The sequence below is a fragment of the Plectropomus leopardus genome, chromosome 21 (assembly GCF_008729295.1).
Source record: "Plectropomus leopardus isolate mb chromosome 21, YSFRI_Pleo_2.0, whole genome shotgun sequence".
Classification (NCBI taxonomy): domain Eukaryota; kingdom Metazoa; phylum Chordata; class Actinopteri; order Perciformes; family Serranidae; genus Plectropomus; species Plectropomus leopardus.
This window is the reverse complement of record NC_056483.1, coordinates 20,312,738-20,333,182: the sequence shown is the minus strand read 5'-3', so window position 1 is coordinate 20,333,182 and position 20,445 is coordinate 20,312,738. Positions and strand designations below refer to the sequence as shown.

The window sequence follows — 20,445 nt, the reverse complement described above, 5'->3', positions numbered from 1 at the left end:
TAGTTTTTCTCTACTGTAATTTCGTTTTAGCTAGTTTGCTTTTCTTCTTTTATAACTATATTTCAAGCTCAGGTATGAAAGGGTTAATCATAATGAATGAAAACACATTTCTCAATCATGTATCCAGGAGCATGCTTGATCTCATACGAACATCCTTCCATAGTNTAGTTCATTTTTATGGTATTTTTTCTCTTCTTTTCTTTTCTCTTCTTTTCTTTTCTTTTCTTCTTTTTTAACTATGTTTCAAGCTCAGGTATGAAAGGGTTAATCATAATGAATGAAAACACATTTCTCAATCATGTATCCAGGAGCATGCTTGATCTCATACGAACATCCTTCCATAGTGTGTTGTCTGAGGAGATCTTTCTCTTTCCTGAAATTACTTTTAAATGAGTGTGTAAAGTAGAAAGAGTCCGAAGTTTGATTTCTTTAGCAGTGCTTTTGTCATTTTTGCAAATCCTTCTCAATATTTGCCACCATTTGTATTGTATTTGTAATATGGCTGTCCTTATCCACTCTAAACTATTTTATTTTGGAAAATACTGTGCATATATACCATGGAAAAATAGAATAGGTATTGCCCATTTGCAGATTTAAATGTAGAATATTTGTATCAGTAGCTTTTCCACTTGAAAAAATCTTATTCTCCATGTCCAAAGTATGGCTTTACATACTTGTGTAGATTGGCTTATTAACTTTGAACTGAGTGAACTTATTTGCTGTGTCTAAACAGAGAGCATCCACCCAAATAGACTGTTTTCTCTAGCCAGTGTTTGTCTGCAGGACACTGCCAAACCAGTAGTGAGAGAGGAAATAGGCTCTCAAATATGCGGTCATGTGGACACTCTGAAAGGAAAGCATACAGGGATTTTATTATTACGACAACATTTGACTCTAGTCTCTGGCTATGCAGTCACAACACTTGCATCCAAAGGTCACACTTTGCGAAAGATTTCACACAGATAGAATTGCTGTTTGATTTTTGCATTTTTATTTTGAGGCCTATCTCTGTGTCTTATTTCAATGTTATTTGTTCCACTTGCTTGTTCCATATTGTAAAAAGTCAAATTTTCCATTTTCTTTTGATATAAAGCAGAGGCAGGGGCTATTTAAAAACTATAAAAGTATCAAAATGCTCAGTTCACTGAGAAATGTAGGCTAAAATCAGAAATTTTGCCTTGAAACAAGCCTTCAGGACATCTCTGAATTTTTGGTTTCACAAATGTACTATATTGACTTTTTTAAACTTGAAACATAAACATTTTGAATGTTTAAAGATTTGTTTACTATTGTGTTTCCTGTTGGACTGCTTTGCAGTGTATGTGAATGACATCAGCTGACAGGAAGTAAACATGTACTCAAGCTGTTGCCTAGCAATTCAATGCCAGTGAAAAACTATCTATAAAAATATAAAGTGCTGAGACAACAGTCATTTCATTGGCTGCAATAATGATGTAGAGGCCTTGTAGATGTGGCATAGCCAGAAACATTGACCAATCAGAGCAGACTTGGCTTTTTCAGGAGAGCTGCTTAAAGAGACAGCTGCTAAAACAAAGCATTTCAGACAGATGGTAAATACAGGTATATTCAGACAGACAATTTGAGAACAAGAATGTGTTTTTTGAACATGGAAGCTGAAAAGAGCATCATATGGTACCTTTAATAAGCTGCCATCATGCAGTTCACTGCATGTATTGTATATGAGTGACAAAATATCTGACTCAGTGTGGCTGCCTCCCTGTAGATCACAGTGCTCTTTATAGTTACGCGGGTCTCATTTTGTAATTTTAAAGTTTGAGTTTAGTGGTTTTTGACCCAGCTCGCACTCCGTTGTATTTGGCCGTATCATAGCAACCGACGGGGGCGGGTATGGGGGGTGTGGTTTCTATGGACACCGTTGCTACTAAACTGTTGGTGAAAGTTTGAAAGTAGAGAGGAACCTAAAAATACGCGGTAAGTTTGCTTTTAAGTACATTTTAATACGTGACAAACCATGGTGATAACATGTAAGGTGTGTTTAACTGACGAGGAGACGCTGAAAATGGTTGTAGTTAAGCTAACGTTTGCTGTTTATCAGCTTTGCTTACGAGCGTAAAGCGTAAATTAGCATAATTAAGCTTACACCGCCCGGTGTTCTTTGTATACCTCGAAATTAATGTAGAAACGAAGCACTTAACAAATAACAGCAATAACAAGTTTGATAGCAAATAGTTACAGAGATAGCACCATAAACACAACATGTCCATAAAGTTAACGTTAAAAAGCTTTATTATAAAGGCTAGTTGATGGGGGGACATGACAATGAGAGGTGCAACATGTCAATATAACCTTTGCTGTAATTAGTCAGATGAACATCAGCTGGTGAGACTGCCACAGCTGACCTAATCACGCTGCAGATCAGTGTAAAACTATAAACAATTTAGGATAAAAAAAAACCGTACAGTGTATAATTGCAAATAACTTTGTAACAATGTCAACAACATCAAGAGGGAAGAGAGAGGAAAAAAGTGAAAAATAAAAAGATAAAAAGAAATAGTTAAATAAAAATAGAAATAAAAATAACATTTTAAAAAAGAAAAGAAAAAATAGAATTAGAATAAGCTCTTGATGGATTTGTCTGTTTTTTTTCAGGTTTGTTTTGTTTGGGCAATGTTATTTTTGTGTTATGATTTTAATTAGATATTGTGTGCTTTTTTAATCTACTTATATTCTCTTATTTATGCCTTTTACGAAAATTTGATCAGTCCTGTTTTTTGTTTTTTTTTTGTTTTGTTTTGTTTTTATTATGGCCATTTGTTATTTATTTTTACAAAGCATTTTGGAGAATGTTTGTCTTAAATGTGCTCCATAAAAAAATAGTATAATATAAATTTCAGACATGTTGAGCATATATGGTTTAATGACGATTTGCAAAACAGATGCAACTAATACATTTTTTTTAAATAACCAATAATCTGACAAATGTTTTTTAGTATGTTTACACAGACATGAGTAACCTGTCTATTACTGTTTTTTTGGATTATCCTGTTTAAGTGTTTGAGCATGTAAATAACATTTCCTAAATGAGAAATCTGGACTAGATCTAGACTAGAGATAACTAGATGTGTCCCTGTTTATGTGAACACCATTTTCCAAATATGATCCGAACAAGGATAAGCCTCTTAAACGGGTTATTCATGTCAATGCAATTGCGCACTGTTATTGATTGAGCTTTGAAATGTTGTAAAGAAGTGAAAAATACTTACAATTCCCTTAATCTCCTTGTGACATAGTCAGATAGCATGTTTTATCTGACCAGCAGTCCAAAACAATATATTCAGTTTACTATGACATAGGACAAAGAAAAACATCAAGCAAATGTCTGAGAACTCTCACATGGCCTTTTCTTTAAATATCTCCACAAGCCCAAAGTTGATCAAATGTGAATTAGAGTAAAGCCATACACTGTTTAAAATGTTGTCGTTTCAAGATATTGTTGTTTCAAATTTGTAATTTCAGAATATTCCGGCCGGTGCTATGGGGGTATCACTGTCGAGGGCAGCCCAGTGGACCATGGCCAGCTCTGGTACTGGCAAACTTGAGTCCACGCCAATGAATGAGTCCTTGTTGAAAGAAATCCTTCGCTTTGTGGAGCAGTTCAGCTCCCGGCACCCACAGGAGGCTGAGCATGTGTTCGAGAAGCCTCTCCAGTGGAGTACCACTTTAGTGGCATCTGATTTCAAAACCGACTATGACATCAGGTTGGTCTAATCATGAGGCAGGCAGCTGGTTGGCCAGTGCTTTCAGTATTACGTGTCTGTGCAGGATATGCTGTCACCATGGTGTCCAAATGTATTTTACCTTGGCCATACTCAAAGCAGTAGGTTATAATTAATTTGTTTTTCAGCTTCAGTTAGACTGAGTACATTCCGTTTTATTTCATCAGAAGTTCTTCTTTCAGTGTGCGGTTAGCTCTGTATCTCGTAGCTTGGAAGCGGAGAAGTACAAAAACAAAAATACAGACTCTGATCTTCCTTTAGTGCATTGGCATTTATAACCGGACACCAAAAAAGACATAATAGGGATCAAACTGAAGTATTAAAGTTGTTTTCTTTTCTCCTCAGTGACTCAGATGTTCAGTCCCACGAGAAAGACAGTGAAGGGCATCCATTGTTGCAGCTCTCCCCTCCTAATGTTTATGTACGCAGCTTCAGCCAGCTCTCTAAACTAGTTCATCTGGCAGATGATAAGAAGCTGGAGGAGGTTCAAGCCTGTCTAGAAGGTAAGCACGATGACCACAGGACGAGATGTGAATCTAATTTGCATCCTAAGTAGTCCAGCCACCAGCATACCTCCATAACCCGCAGACTTAATTTGTTTGTCCTCCTCGTTATTCTCTACAACCATCCAATTATGGTGCCAGTGGTAATTCTTTACAGATATGTGTTTACTTTAGGGCCACTGCCAAAAAGAGATAAGGTAATATGTATTCGTCTGACAGAAGATTACATAAAGAATGTGAAAAAATGCTTTGGCAAAAGATGTGGAAAAAAATATAGTACATATGCGGCCTGCTGTGTTCTTGGTTCAAAATGAACTCACATTTTTGGAAACACAGTGATCAGGCTGAATCTGAAAATTCTCTTTTATTGTTCAGAAAATAGAGACCTCGTGGTTAAGATTCTAGGTCCCAACTTTGCCGGCCTTTTCGAGAAGGAAGACGCCGAAACCGATGTATTAAGTCTGGTAGACAAAGTGAAAGAGGAAGAGCAAGACAAGGACACGGAGGTCAAGGTCAAGCTGTTCCTCTTGCTCCAAAATTTGGACAACCAGCTCCTTAGCAAGTGCCTCAAAGAGATATCTGGGTAGGTGTTTCCTCCATCTCTCTCAGCACTCAGTTTGATTATCTACCCATCCTTCACGGCTATCCTGTTTCACTCAGACCGAACCAGTTTGACTACGACATGTGGTTGTTTTTGATTGGAATAGGCAGCGGGTTTAGAAAAAGGAACCATGAATGAATGAGATGAACTGTAAGTTTGTTTTGTTTTGTTTTTCTACATTTTCATTACAGACAAGTCAGGCTTGACCCCACCGCAGTGAAGAATGAAGTGGAGTTGTTGACACGCCTCTTCAGCGAAGGGGAAAAGAGGGTGTTGAAGTCGGTTCGATACACATCAGGTTTGAATTATCTCCACATTTCGCGGGGCTGCGAGGAAAGCAATTGCTATTAGCACTAATGCTGGATATTCCGAAGCATAAAAAGTATGTGTTCTGCCGCCACAAAAGACATGGAAGTCATTATATCTGTCAGATTCCAGTTTACCGAGTCATTAGTCAGTACATGCCTTTTTGCTTCATTGCAGCATATTTATCATGGCCTAACAAAGCATGTGCACACCAAGTGGTACAAACAGTCCCCATTTCTCAATTTGAATTGACACAGTCTTTAAAAATACTCTCCCACCTAGCCTTAAAATATGATCTCTGTCTTTAAGTGGCTCTGTTTTTTAGATAATGATTTATATTGCACGTGAAACTATCCTGGGCTCATGTCTCAGACCTGTGCTGCTTGGACTACTATGTCATCCTCTTAAGCAGCCCAGGCATTTGCGATGATTTCTCTTTTTGTTCCACTGTTTTCCCCTGTTTCCTTCTTCCTTTGGAGACAAACTTGTTATTGCTATCAGGCTGTGAAACATAATATAAAGGTTGCAGCAAGATTGCCAACTTTTTTTTGCTCTTCTTTTCAGATTATATATTCTCAAACGGCTGCCGCTCCCCTCCATGGAGACAGGTGCACGATGAGATTTGTTACCTTGTGATTGAGCCTTGTGACACTGAGACGCTCTACATCACCTGCAGCACTGCTGGAGTTTTTCTCAATGGGGTAAGACGAGGAAGATATAGCACTGCCGCACTACATCAGCTGCAACAGTCAGCGTAACATTGTCTGTGTGATATTCTCTGTGAGAAAATGTTCAGCAAAGTTCTGGAAAATAATGTTTGATAGGTCAATTCATTATTGCACAGTCTGTTAAGTGGCAGCAAATTTGCCTCTGTATGTTCGGTATGTAGTGCTCTAGTGATTTTTAAAAGATTTACTCCGAGTTCCTTTTACTGAACCATAAATCTTGATTGTAAACTGTCGTTACTCTGTGTATCCTCCTCCCTAACAACTGTTACAATATCAACATTATAACAACATCTCAGCTCACAGTTGTCAGTGTAATGAAATGTGCTCAATCATCCATGAACACAATTCATCATCTGCTCATCTATCTACACCAGTGGTTCACAACCTTTTTTTAGGGCCAGCGCCCCCCGATCTATTATCCAGGTCCATTACTGTCCCCCATTAGTTAAAATGAAGGCAAATTGGCTTCCTCAAGTATTGTGTTTTGTTATATCATTAAAAAAGCATCTCATTGAATGACAAATAACAGAGATAGTTAACCCTTTGAAATCTGGAGCTAAGTCACTTATCTTGTGCTGCCTTCAGATGCCTTTCAGTGGTATTTTAACCTTTGAACCCTGAGCAAACTAGTTGGATATCTGTCAGATTTGGGAAAAAAAGCAATGAGCAACTTGGCAAGAAATGTCCCACAAATTGTAAGAAATTTGTAGATTCAGAAAATTGTATTTTGAAAAAAAATAGGGAAATTTTTCCCGACAATTACACGTAAGATTACCATTATTATTTTTAGATATAATTATTCTAATTGTAAAGCAGTTTCTTTCTGCTTTTTTTGGTTTGATGTTTTTGGTTTTTTTTTTGGGGGGGGGGGGTATTATTATTTTTTGCTTTATTTTCTTGCACTTCTTACTTATTTCTTACTAATTTCTGGGTCATTCCTTCTTATGGTGCTATTTGCCTTCTGCCTATGCGTTTTAAAGAAATCGAGCCAATTTGCCCATGTATCAAAGGGTTAAACTGCCTGAATATTATTATTATTAGTTTCCCAAAGAGCCAAAAACAGTCCCTTCCTGTAATTCGCTTTGTATTATGTTATCATTCTGCGCTCTAGTAGCTGACCATATAATACACAGAGCCCTGGATGAGCACTGCAATGCTCCTATAGTATATTAATATTCTCATGTTAATCTTTCTAATTGTGTGAAGATCCAAAACACCAATAACAGCTATGATCCATGATTCAAGGATAAACAAAATCCAGACCACCACAACGCAAAACACAGGATCTGATACAGCTGTCATCCCTATTTGATTGATTTTCTGTTCTTGCTTTGTTTAAGTGTGTAAAGCTTTCATTGAGATTTAACACAAAGGCGCACAACAAGCACAAGTAACTTGCAAATTAAACTTGTTTCCAAAACTAATCTAGATCTGAAATTAATGTTTAATCATTTTTAAACTAAAACTAAATACATTTAGTAGCAAAGGCATTGACCAAGGGCGCTATTTTCTAGATCCTTTAAAACTGACTTGAGTTAAAGATAATCACTTCTGGCATTTCTAAGTCCCTCTGCACATGGTTCCAGCTGGAAGGAGTGTTAAAACAAAGTACAGTGGTCTACGAGGTAACCACACCCAGTAATGAAAAACGTAAAGCACCGTGGTAAATTGCATCCAACATGTTTAGACAATAGACATGTGCAGTCAGTACGAGCAGATTACCAAAATCCAATAAAATCATTAAGTTTACAATAAATACATGTACCACAACAACAACATTAAGTTCCACATGCTTGCTGATGCTGTTAAAAGTCTCTTAACCTAGTAAATTTTTTTTGGAAAAAGAAAACCAGCTGATGTTTTTCCTAATGATTATATGACAACCCAAAGTGTTTAATTACATTCATAAATTAACCCCAGATTGATGATAAAAAAAAACAAGCATCAGGCTTTTAACCCTTTAAGAACAGGATCAAAATCAGTTTTTTTCTGTTGTGTCTTGTGCTAAGATGTTGCTTTTTTTTCAAAAACACAGGAAAAACTAAAGTAGCAATTTGGCAAGATATGTTCCATAAATAGCAAAAAAAAAAGAATAGTAAAAGAAAATGACCTTACAAGGGGGGATTATTAGAAATTATGAAAAACAGGAGGGAAAATGGCCAGAAAATTACATTAATAACTCTTTTAATCATTTATTTAAAATGATGTTGCACAAAAAAAAACTATTAAGGACACTTACTTGTTTGTTTTTGTTTTTTTCTTGTTACTTATTTTGATGTAATTTTCAACGTTTTACTGGTTTCTTGCCGTTTCTTGTTATGCTGCTCAGGTTTCAGAGGGTTAAGTGTCAGCACCAAAAGTCCATCAGTGTATAGAAATCTTCCAAATACCAGGAATCTCTCTGAATATGTTAGCAATCACTCCTAAAAGAGGATTTTGCGTGCTGCAGCACCTTTCGCTCTTTTATGACATTGCTGACAAGCTGTAGGTTTCCTGCCTCTGTTTCTTCACCTGGAAATGTTTCAGCCAAGGTGAAAAATCTACAACCTTACACCGAATGGGCGACACAGATGCAAATGAAACCTCAAAGAGCGGCACTGTCTTAAACCTAATTTAGCGGTTTACATGGTTTTACACTTCCTTTCTGAGGCTGCCTCGAGACACTGAGCTTTCTAACCTCAGCTATTCCAACTGACATGTGGGTCACATTATAATTGTGGTTTTTAGAATTAATGAAGCTGTTTTTCACTTTGTTTTCACAGGGCATAAAACAGGAGGGGGAAGAGAGTGGCTACAAGCGAACAAGCGATTTGTACGAAGACCTGAGAGCTCTTCTGAAGAGCAGATCTCCACATTTTGCAGAGAACATAAACAAGCAGGTACAGTGGAACACAGGCAGATGCAATTATCATCAACACATTAGGACCTCCTTTTTTGTAGCCTTGAATTTTAGCTCTCGAAGCAGGAATGTGTGGGTGTTGAAATGCCTCTTTGTCCCATGAACGAGGTCCTTCTCTCCAAACCTCTGATTTGATCCCTGATGCTGTGTGACTCATATGCATAAACAGAGTTGGGATTGTGTAATCAGTGTCTGTGCTGTTCCACGCTAGTGAGCTAGTGTCTGGTTGTCACTGTGTTGAAAAAATTCTAAAACCGACCTCCGTGTTCCAAGATCAAAACAGCACAAGCCCCATCCCACTCGCCACCCACCCACCCCCTCACACACACAGACAGACACACACACTCATTTCCAGACATTCGCATGCGTGTGATTTATTCAGTAGTGCTATTTCCTGCTTTAGTAATTTGACGACATAACAAATCGCCTCAATAATAGATTCCAGATGCACCCGAAAATCTGTTAATCATTTAAAATATGATCTCCTTTTTTCTCACTCACAGTGATGTTTGTTGGAAAATGTGGCATCATCACGGGCTCATCAATGCATTAAAAAAACCACTTACTGCTCACTGCCTGTTAAATATGGACAGCAGTCCTTTTGCTTAAAAGAAGGGGGCAGTAATTATATTCTTAAAATAGAAATCATTGAATAGAGACATTTTCCACGCAAGTATTTGTACAATCACTACTGTGCACTGAAAGTTGTCTTTTACAGTCATTAATGCTAAACTTTTTTATTAACTCATTGAGTGCCATTGACGTATATATACACGCCATTCAAAAGCCAGCGATTGAGTGCCATTGATGTATATATACGTCAAAGTGTGTTTTCGGCAGCTTGCACAAGGGGGCGCTCTCACGCTCCCTGTGTGTAATTTTGGGGCTGCTGGGATTTGTAGTTGTAGTACAAAAGACGGTAGATCAAAGCATGAAGTGGAGTAGCCGGGATCAGAGAGCAGAGTGATCTGTACGGAGGCGATTTGAAACTACAGCAACGAAGCTACATCAATTCAATATCGGCATAAAATGCCCCCCAAAAAACGGAAAGGGGGCAAGTGGCCAGTTTCGCCAGTGGATGCTGGAAGAACTGGAAGGACTCCAGTTCTGTTTTGTGGTTTTTCTCTCTCTGAACTGGGGCCATGGTTCGTTGCATTGTGCTGTACTTTGCATATTTACACACATTTGTAATACAATTTTCAGGTGTCTTTTATGTCATTGAAGGCAAAATTACATTACAACATTCAGATCACTGTTTTGCTTGACAGACTCCCTTTCACAAAAATACTTTTGTCTCAGCTTTCTAGAAACGTGGTATTTTTGATGAAACTAGCCTCTATTCAACTTCAGATAAATCAAGAATGGAACAAGGTGCAAGCAAACGTTTTTTTTCCATGATGAAAAGGAGAGTTTCTTCTTTCATTTGAGCTATTCAGTGTTTTCAGAGTCTTTGTACAAAATATTCTGTGGGTCTTGAAAGATGACTCAAAATGGCCAGAAAAGCTGGCACAAGCCACTTTCCATTATATAATAGGGTTGGCACTCAATGAGTTAAGCAGCATGGCACTGTGGATGGCAATGTTGGTCTGATGGTTGATCATTTACATTCAACATCAACTATGAATGGTTTGCCATTCATTTTTTTCAGACATTCATAGTCCCTGGAGGATGAATCCTAATGTGATTGGTGATTATCAATGTCCAACAAGGTGGTTTGGACAAAATTTCATTTGAACATTCATCCTGATGTTTCATTTAGCAGTATTATCTGTTTACATTATATTGATCAAATACCTGCAAAACTAATGGCATTCTCATCAGCCTCAGCTGTAATTTTTGTGAAGTGCCAATAAGCAAATTTCTTTCACTGTAACGTGCCAAACTAAGATGGAGAACATGGTAAACATCACACCTGCAAAACATCAGCATGTTACCATTATCTATGTGAGCATGTTAGCAGGCTGACATGAAAATTTAGTTTAAAGGAGCTTGATGCAAAATTCCATGCAAATTAGTTGTCTGTGCACAGTTCTCAACACGGACATGGCGGTGGCTTGCTAACTTCATAAACCGCTGAACAACAGCAACAGTGCTGACAAAGCTAATGGTGTTAGCCAGTGGGATACACACAAGCACTAACATGAACATGCGGCTAGGCTGTCTTACCACAACAAACCACAGAGACTTCATTCTCTGCTCAAGATGCAGATACTCCACTACATCTTTATATAACAAATAGCAGTTTGCTGCCATAACAATGCTCTGAATTTTGCAAGCAGTGCTCAAATGGCTGGCACAAAAAAACCTGCTAAAAATCGCTAACATCTGACTTAATGCTATGTGAAAGTGTACAATCGGCATTCACACTTGGGTCAAATGACTCTGTAGTACTCAATGGTATTTATCAGCTCCAGCTCTGCTTGGCATTGATGGAAACACAACACTCGGGTGAACATGCTAATTTCAGCTACCTCACTGTTGAGATGCAAGTTTGAAAGAGAGACTGAATAAGTAAGAGATGTATATAAAGAGGGGTAACCACTGTAAAGTTTTCACATACCTCTCTCCATGCAGCTTTTTACTGTTTACCTGTTCTCTGATTTGTCCATGAGGTCAAACACAAACCAAACAACCCACAAACACAAACAGAAAGGCACACTCATCTGCTGCAGAACTATGTACTCAGCTCTGCTCTACTGGCAATAGAAAAGCAGTCTAAAGCCTTTTTTAGCAGATTTACCCATGTTTTAAAAAAAACATTTACACACACTGATTTTGGTGGGCAAGGGGTTTTAGGCTGTGTCCCAAATCACACCTTATTAACTAAGTATTGCACTGCCTATATTAAATTTCAACAATATAATTTGTATGTCCAAATTCTGATTGTAAAATTTACGCACCATGATGTGTCCTTAAAAATTCCAGCAGTCGAAGGAAAAAAATTGCATCCCTGGCATGTCTCATTACTTTGTGTAAACAACTCCACAATGCATTGCTCCTCATTTTATGATTGCAAAAATGACCATTGTGTCACTCAACATTTGTCAGTAAAGATGTCTTTCAAAATCCCAATTCCCTGCTCACTCTGTAGTTTACTATTTAGGGTCTGTTATATTTTAAGTGATATGGGAGTTACATTGAAATTCTTTGAATACTACACTGTGCAGCATACACAGCACTTTCATGATGTCTGTTAAGTTGTTACTGGTGTGGTGATAGATCTAAAGGTGCTACAGCAAGCTGGAATGGGGTTAGTGAAAACTTTAATAAACCAATGAGTAGTGCCAGGCTGAAGTGTGTAAAAAATAGACATTCAGGCTTTTATGTTTTACGAGTCCTGTGTGAAGAGTGATGCTAGGAGTCTGAAAGATCTAAAAATGACGGACAGCCGCAGTAAAAATTGCCGTGAACCAGTTTGTGGAGGCACAAATCATTGTCAAGGTCTTTTTCTGCTGGATTCTTTAACTCCTTTGATATGTGGCTCGCAGTGTCCTGTAATTTTTGTTTCCCTCTCACTGCTGAAAATTTTCTCTCTGCCTCTACTTGAGCTAATCACCTTCACATGACAGGGTCAGCTTAAAAACGCACTGCTTTGAAATTCATTTGATTGATTGCTGACGACAGCAATCAAATGGCGCAATATGCATCCTGTGTCTGAGATATTAAGTAATTGCAGTCATTCTTTCGGACACGATCCATTCCAGTTTTAATTTGAGAGAGCAATAGCAGCGGTGTCTGTCAGAAACACAATCTCGCACAGCTCCGGCTCTGTTCCCTGATTGCAACTCGGAGAGCCCAAACTTGCAAGGAGATAGCCAAAGATAACAACACCTAATCTCCAAACATATCTGCTCGTTTCCAAAGTGAGGAAGCAGGTCTTTTTTAACAGTTCTATTAGATTAGACAGCCTCAATCAAACGAGCAGAGGCAGCCAAAGGAGACGAGGCCTGCGTCGCAGGGAGGAAGCAGACTCGCCTTCTCTGTTCAGTGTTGTGGATTCGTTTTGACATCACAGCGTGATTGGAAATTGGACATGCGGTGTGTTTGCATGCACAAGACGCTTGCTGAAGAGCAAGAGCTCCCTGGGTTGTAGATTTGTTTTCGTTCTTCACATCCTGAAATTAATATAGACCGCCTCACTGTCATAATCAGTCAGAGGAGGCTGCTTGAATCTTGCCACTGACAGATGTTTTATGGCCAATGGCTTCAGATTTGCTGCCCTGCTGATTTTCCATCAGTATGGATCAAGTCATTAGATACAAGTCTACCCAAAGCACGTGTAAATAGTTGGAGTTTGTAGTAGTCAAATGAAGCAATAAGAAAAGAGCTAATGATTGAATGTCACCTGCTATAAAAATGAGTTTAGAATTTCAGGCGTCAGTTCGGCTTAACACAGCATTTGTCTCCTGGCCTGTAGTGCTCTTAGATGCAGAATGGCACCTGAAAAAGGACTTTTTACTGTGGCATGTCAAAGAATGTGAAGTGTTCCCTTCTGTGTAAGCGCATGGACTTTGTCCATTTCACATATAATAGAATTAAAGAAGGTTGGTTAGCCTAATAAAGTCAGACTGTGGGTCTGTGGTTGGGTGAATTGACTTGTATGTTTCCAATAGCAGGTCACTTTGTGTTTTATGAAAAACAAGTCTTTGGAAAAGTGATTGGGCATGCTTGGCTCCAGCTTGTGCGTGAACACAAGCCATACAAATACATCTTAATTCTTTTTCCCTGCCTTTTAAAATGTTGAGCCCCTAACAACCAATGACAGTCTGAGCTATTTCTGCAGAGCAGGTGTCTGTGATTAAAAATTCTCCTGCCTGCAAACCATTCATATGTGTCTTGTTGGCATTCATGTATAGGTTGTAAAGTTTGGTATAAAGACCTTCAAAACTTTAGAAAAAAAAATCATAACTGAATAACAGTGACACAAAGGCGTTACTTTGTCTGTGCCAAGCTGCAAGGTTTTAGGTGGAGAAACGTACAGAAACAATAAAGTTTTTGATAGTGTTCAGGCAATTAACAGAGGGGGACCTCTTCTGTATAAAGCTTTGGGAAAGTGTTATTTTATTCCAATACCTCAATAAAGACTAAATTATTATGGAGGTCTGTACATTGTTGAGAGAGAGCTTTTATGTGAATTTTATGTTTTTCATGTGTCAGCGATACTGCTCTGTAGTTTTTATATGCCACTCCTCGGAGTAAAATGGCCAACACTTTGTCAGACGTTAATAAGTAATGTGTCTCAGATAATGAGGAGGGAGGCATCATCTCAGATGGTGGGTGGAAAATATAGTTCAGCCTCACAAGAAGCACAAGTGAACATCAGAGTGACTTTTTTAAAGGCCCAGTGTGTAGGACTTAGGGGGACATTTTGGCAAACATGGAGTAGAATTAGTATTTTCTTTAGTGAATAATCACACAAAAACAAGAATTGTTTTGTTTTGTTGCTGTAGAATGAACCACATAAGGGGCGGGTCCTCATCGATGGAGATTGCCAAGTTGCGCTGCCATGTTTAGCAGAAGCTCCGAACAGATAAATCAAGCACTGGCTCTAGATAGGGACATTTGCGTTTTCACATTGGCCACCATAATACGAAGTCCATCTGTTACAAGAGGCATTTAGAGGATGCTGATTTTTTGTGTGTGTATGAAACTGCTTTATTCAGTGTTTTTACTGCTTTAAATCACCTTATCTGATTGTTTTCGGTAGGAGGGGACCATTATCGATAATTCGACTCCCTGTAAAAACCTCCTAAGAATTTGTACCTTAAGTTACTAATGAAAAAGATGAGCACACATTAACATGTGCTAGGCTAATAACCCTTCTCTGGCATGCAAAACAGTATCAGAAAAACACTCATTTGTAATTTGAAACTGCTTTATTCAGTGTTTTTAGTGGTTTAAATCATGTAGTCTGTTTTGAAGAGGAAGAGACCTCTGTGGATAATTCAGCTTACTTTTGGAATGTTTGGATCAGAAATAAAGCGAGCACACACAGCAGGAGCTGCTCGACGAGCTGTCTGCGAAGTGCTGAACAAAGTTGGAGTAACGCATTTCTAATTTCTGATTTCTAACAGCCCATCTCCAAAATGCCAAAGAGCGTTGGAAAAACACCAATTATTTACCATGAAACTTCTTTATTCAGTGGTTTTGCAAGTTTAAGTCACCTTGTCTATTTGTTTTGGAGAGGAAGAGGCTTCTGCAATAATTAAGCTCATGGCATAGACTTCCTTAAACAAAGAACACAGAAGGAATTCTAACCAGGAGAAGTTTCAGCTGGTTGCAACCTGCAATCCTCACCTCTGGACACCACTAAATCTCTCTAAATTGTACACACTGTTCCTTTAATAAGCATCATTTGGAGAAATTTGTAACCCCAGTGCATATGGTTTTACAAACGAAATTTATTGTATATCTCACCACTAGAATGCGTATTAAAAGAGGTCCTTTTCCCTTATGCTGCAGTCTTTGTCTTTTTCCACTTACCAACAGGATTTTGCAGTTCAAGAACTTCCATCAACACAAAAGATCCAGCATGTGGAATCGGTTGATGCGGAGGAACAAGGCCAACCCCAGAGGTCTTACGAGCAACAGGAAAAGAATGTGCATGAGAAGGCGAGGCAACAGCATGCGCCGAACAAGGCAGGCGGCGAGAAGAAATATGAACCATGTCCGAGATGGAAGAATCTCGGTCTCATGTCTCCATGTGGGTATGTGATGATTCCTCTCGTAAGATGTGTCCTGAAATATCTTTATGCTACAGCGTACTGTGCGAGGTGGGGATCCCTCTTGATGAGGAGATGAGCTTTAGATGACGGCGGTGCCAAGCCTTTGTCACATCTGCTCAGCGTGTCTGCCAGCAGTCACACATTATAAAAAGATGGTTATATGGTTTATAAATTTTAGGGCAAGCACAAATATTCCTGATTACACAATGATCTGAGTTAATGGATACGTTCAAAGTGTGGAAAACCTTTTTTGCTCAATTACAGACAGAAATGTTGGGAAAAAGTCTTAGAAAAAAATCCCCCAAAAGATCTGTCACATATGGTCTTTGATTGATAAATAGATCTAGCAAGGGCTGAGCTGTTGCAGCTGTACCTTGTGATAACTATACCCATTTGAGGAGAAACTGGCTCCAGATAAAAGTATCTCAATTGCTTGAAAAAAAAATGCCCGCTGAACCCCTGTCTCGAATTGTTAAATAATGATTATGTTAGAAAAATAACCGTTTTCAAAATAGAAGCAGGCATAATGACTCTTATTTCACATCATTACAGTAAGGCAGAGGAAAAGAAGCCCAGTAAGAGCTCTGGAGAGGAGAAGTCTTGGGAAATACAGAAGAAAAAGCAGGGACCAGGAGCCAAGAGCAAGATGAAAGCAGAATTCTCTGTGTCCTCTTTACCTGGACGCCTGTCCTCCCAGAAAATGTAAGTGTCCCCAGATCAGTTATCCTATGTCATATACAATGTTTGGAGGGTTACTTAAACAAAACAAATTCCATTAAAGATTACTAAATTTGTGTCCTAAAATGTAATTTGTAACATATTCTATTAGATTACTCAAACTAAGTAACATATTCTGAATGCTTTTGATTACTTTTGGAATACTTTCCATATAATTTTCCTGAGCTTATTTGTTTCGCACTTTTATTGCCAAAAACACAAAACAATGTCCTGGTTGTGCATCTTCTATGCAATTGTCATGTGGCAGAAGCATTGCACAAAATCTGTTCACGGGAAATGTGTGCCAAATATGAATTTTACATGGTGTCCTAACAGCAAGAGCTCTCTGTCCACACTGTATTCATTAAATTTGCACCCCTGTTATTTCATGTTAACAAAAAATGTATGCTATCTACAGGGTTCTTACAAGGTGCTGGAGGTGCTTGAAGTACTTCAAGGTGACACTCAGAAATCTAAGTCCTTAAATACCTTGAAAATTGGACAAAAAAATACTTTAATATATTTGAGCGGAGAACAGAATGATATTTTTGAAATAAAATGTATAAGATATTTGTTTTTAACGTGGAAACGAAGAATGGCCATGGTTGCAATTATTTGCTTAAGCCCTATGAGCCCCAGTTGATGGTAAACACCAGTATATAGTCAGCACCAGTATCTTTCACTAGCCTGCAAAACACTCACACTGGACCACCGTCAGTTATTAGCACAAGTTTTGAGCTGTACTTTCCCAGTTAATAAGCAGTAGTCAAATGATAAGTATAGGAATTTTTCTTGCAACAGATAGTTGTGGAAAAATCAATTGATCTTCGAAAACAAAAATGAGTGCTTGAAAAAGTACTATAAAGTCTGTGATTTTGATTTGTGCGTTCAACTAGGGACCTTACCATTTAAAAGATGCATCTCTCTGCGTGTACTTGTTGAATATAAAACATGTTTTATTTTGTGATACTTACTGCAAATGACATACAATGTAGCCAGCAGCAAGAGGTTATTAGAAGCAATGGTCATTTACGAGAAACTTTTCGTTTCTGGCAGCCAGCTGCCACCTTATTTAGTTTTTTGCCGGTAAATGAGCAGGTATCGCATAGATAATTCATCTGTGGTGTGCTTTCAAAGTGAGCAACAGCAGTAAATAGAAGCAGGGCAGCTTACAAAAGTTTAGCTCTAAACAGCAGCGTTGCATTGCATGCAGTCGATTGCAACATTTCAATAGGAAACAATACAACTGAACTGATGTTTGCTCACTTCACGTTCAGTTAGGCCACAAAGTGTTGAACAAATAATCTTTTTTTTAAGACAGTAGCTTTATTCAAAATAACACCAATTTAAACTGCGACTGTAACAGAATAGACCTAATCACTGTGACATTGAGCTAACAACAAAAGACACTTTTGGGAAGAAAACTGGCTCCTGTTTTGAAGTGTGGAGATATGTAAATAATGAAACTTGTTTATTTCTGTTTTTAGTGGTAACCATAATATACGAAGATAAAGAGTTAAACATGGTGATCTGATCTGATCTGACTATCTGATGTTTCTGTTGTACTTATTTTATGTGCTGTGTTGCTTCGCTAACGTCATTGAACAACCAAATAAACTGGCACAAAAACTAAGCAGTGTACTGCTGTGGATGGGGCATTCTACCCACCTAAAGAAAGTTTAAGTGTACACTATATTTGAATATTTGTTCCGCTTTACCTTTCACAATAGCGGATTGAGGCAGCTTTAGACCAGCAGCTCTGCCGTTTGGTGGAATAAAATGATTTTTTTTCTCAATGGAGTCTGGTGTTTTTGATATAACGGCTTTAAATCCTTGTTGGTAATGGCTGTCTTACAGCAAGGTATAGCGGTGAAAATATTCTAACTATAGTGTATACTTAAACTTCTTTTTTAGGAGGGGGAGTGACCTATAAAAGATTTAGTAACTGATGGGAGTTAAATGAAGTTTTACCAATTGTACTGAACAAGATTGATTGCACTTAACAAGATTGATTGCACTGAACAAGAACCTAGGTAAGAGGTTTTTCTTCCTCCAGCTCTTGGCAGCTCCCATTCCTCGGCTGTCTCCAAACTTGCACCTGCCAATATATACAGACTGCAAGCATCATAAATTGACACTAGCCACTGTTCACTGATAGCATCCTTTGCTGCTCATCAGTCAATGTACATACAATAAAGACCCCAGGGTGCATTCAGTCCATCACAGTCATGGCTGCACACCGCCCAGGACGGCGCGTAGGCCTGGTAGTTTTCTGAAGGTCTTCTTCTGTGTTTATCACGTTGCTTCCTGGAAAACACTCCCTCATATCTGCTGGCTCCTTCTGATAATGCGCTCCCCTGGAAATGCTATTTGTATGTACATGGGAACTGTCTCTCAGCGGCCCCATTTGAATATGTACCAAATTTCATTGCTCCGCAGTGCCCAATTTTCATGATACATTTCATCATCCAAATGGCCGCAGCAACTCTAAAAAGCCATCTGCATTTCTGTTTGTATCAATAGCCGAGCAAAGAGTCTGTATATGATGACCACTCCAGTCCTCCCGTGACATTATTCCAATCTGTATTTTCCTGCCGCTTAGATTCTGAGAACGTTCAAACTTGACACTTGAATTTCAAAATCGTTAATGGGTCTCCTTGTGTGGGATGACCAAGCTGTTTTTCCATTTAAAATGCCGGAAAAGAGATTTCCCGATATTAAATTCCATCCCTTTGTCTGGATGTGTATTGTCTACACTCTCCCACACCTTTGTAGATTGTTATCCATGGTCAAAAGTGCACCGTTATCTACTCTTTTTTTTTTTTTTTTTTTCAGAAAGACCCCGGCAGGATCCCTGCCAGTGGACGCTTTCAGCGAGAGTTCATCTGAGAGTGAGGAGGAGGAGGAGCAGCCCGAGCGCCGTCAAGAGAGTAACACAGACCTGCCTCCTGAGTACTGGCAGATCCAGAAACTGGTCAAGTACCTCAAGGTATGAGAACATTACCTTACACACTGCTGTTTCCTTCAAATCAAAATAGCGATTTGTAGAGAGCTGTGCAATTGCAGGCTAAAGCAGGCCACAACTGACAGGAAACAGTAAAGTTCATGCTCCTTTCCTGTCATCTGTTCAAGAATTTTGATGTTGTCCTGAGTCAGTATTCAAATATCAAAAACCTCCTCTGAATTGCAACGTGTGGAAATAATTTTTTTTTTCAGTCATGGAGGTGCAAGAGGATAGCTGGTAGCATAAAATGTAATTTTCCAATCAAATAATCCTACCTGTCTGTTTTGCCTCAGTTATATCATGGTGCCACTCAATAAAAAAAGTGGATGTCAGATTGAATAAAGTATATATATTTTAAGCAGCGCTTCGTAGGAAGATGCTTATTGAAGTGGTTGGCTCAGCTCGTGGATTCCTGGTTTCTGACACAGGCCTGTTTGGTTGCACATGTGAGCCAAGGCGCAGGGGAAAGAGCTGTCTGACGGCAGCAGCTGTACGCGCTGTTTGCCCACACCGCAGAAGCACAAAAATGAAGCGCGCCTGTGATAGGTCTGACAGGGCATATGGTGAATATTAATGTGTCAAAACATGGAAGGGAAGGAAAAAGAAGATAGAAACGCCAATGACCCAGACTGGCTGGGAATACCTCCACCACCACTTGACTTCAGAGATTACCCTACCTCACTCAGTGGTCCCTATTATCTGTTTATCTGCACACTATCATTCAGACAGGGTGGATTTAAAGAGACTGTGTTTACTTTATTTTGACATGAATGAGTTTTTTTGCACGTTGCATACCTGTCGTTGTCTATTAAAATGGTAAAAGTACCTTAAATGCTGCTTCAGCTTAAAGAAAATGAAATTGGTTAATGTTTTTTCAATGTGTTATAGATACAGTATGGGATTTCTTGATATTACTAACAGATTTGTGTTCTGCGGTTTGGTGCGAGTAAATCTTTTATAGAAAACACTGCTGTAAAGTTCAACTGGTATTTTTAGCTTAGCAAAATAGAATATAATGGAAGGAAATTCCCACTCTGAAAGTAGGCTGCAACTCCGTTCCAGAACGGAAAAAAGAAGATGTAAATGATATGAAAGATTCAAATTCAGATACAAAAAAAAAACCTCACTGGTTTGTATATTTTGTACTCTTTCAGCGGGATTGTGGCGTGAGCTTTAGGTTTGTGTGTGTGTTCCCGCTTCAACA

General features: G+C 38.6%; 1 protein-coding gene across 1 annotated transcript in view; it reads left to right on the top strand.

Moving 5' to 3' along the window:
• The first annotated feature begins 1,885 nt into the window (after window positions 1-1,885).
• The window catches only part of odad2 (outer dynein arm docking complex subunit 2), a 56,879-nt gene continuing 38,319 nt past the window's right edge, over window positions 1,886-20,445 (top strand). The window contains exons 1-10 of the mRNA XM_042510623.1: window positions 1,886-1,953; window positions 3,499-3,740; window positions 4,104-4,261; window positions 4,637-4,844; window positions 5,054-5,160; window positions 5,733-5,869; window positions 8,659-8,775; window positions 15,285-15,502; window positions 16,073-16,222; window positions 19,073-19,226. Of these exons, the coding sequence (XP_042366557.1) occupies window positions 3,517-3,740; window positions 4,104-4,261; window positions 4,637-4,844; window positions 5,054-5,160; window positions 5,733-5,869; window positions 8,659-8,775; window positions 15,285-15,502; window positions 16,073-16,222; window positions 19,073-19,226 (1,473 nt within the window). The 5' untranslated portion in view covers window positions 1,886-1,953; window positions 3,499-3,516. The remainder of the gene's footprint in view (window positions 1,954-3,498; window positions 3,741-4,103; window positions 4,262-4,636; window positions 4,845-5,053; window positions 5,161-5,732; window positions 5,870-8,658; window positions 8,776-15,284; window positions 15,503-16,072; window positions 16,223-19,072; window positions 19,227-20,445) is intronic.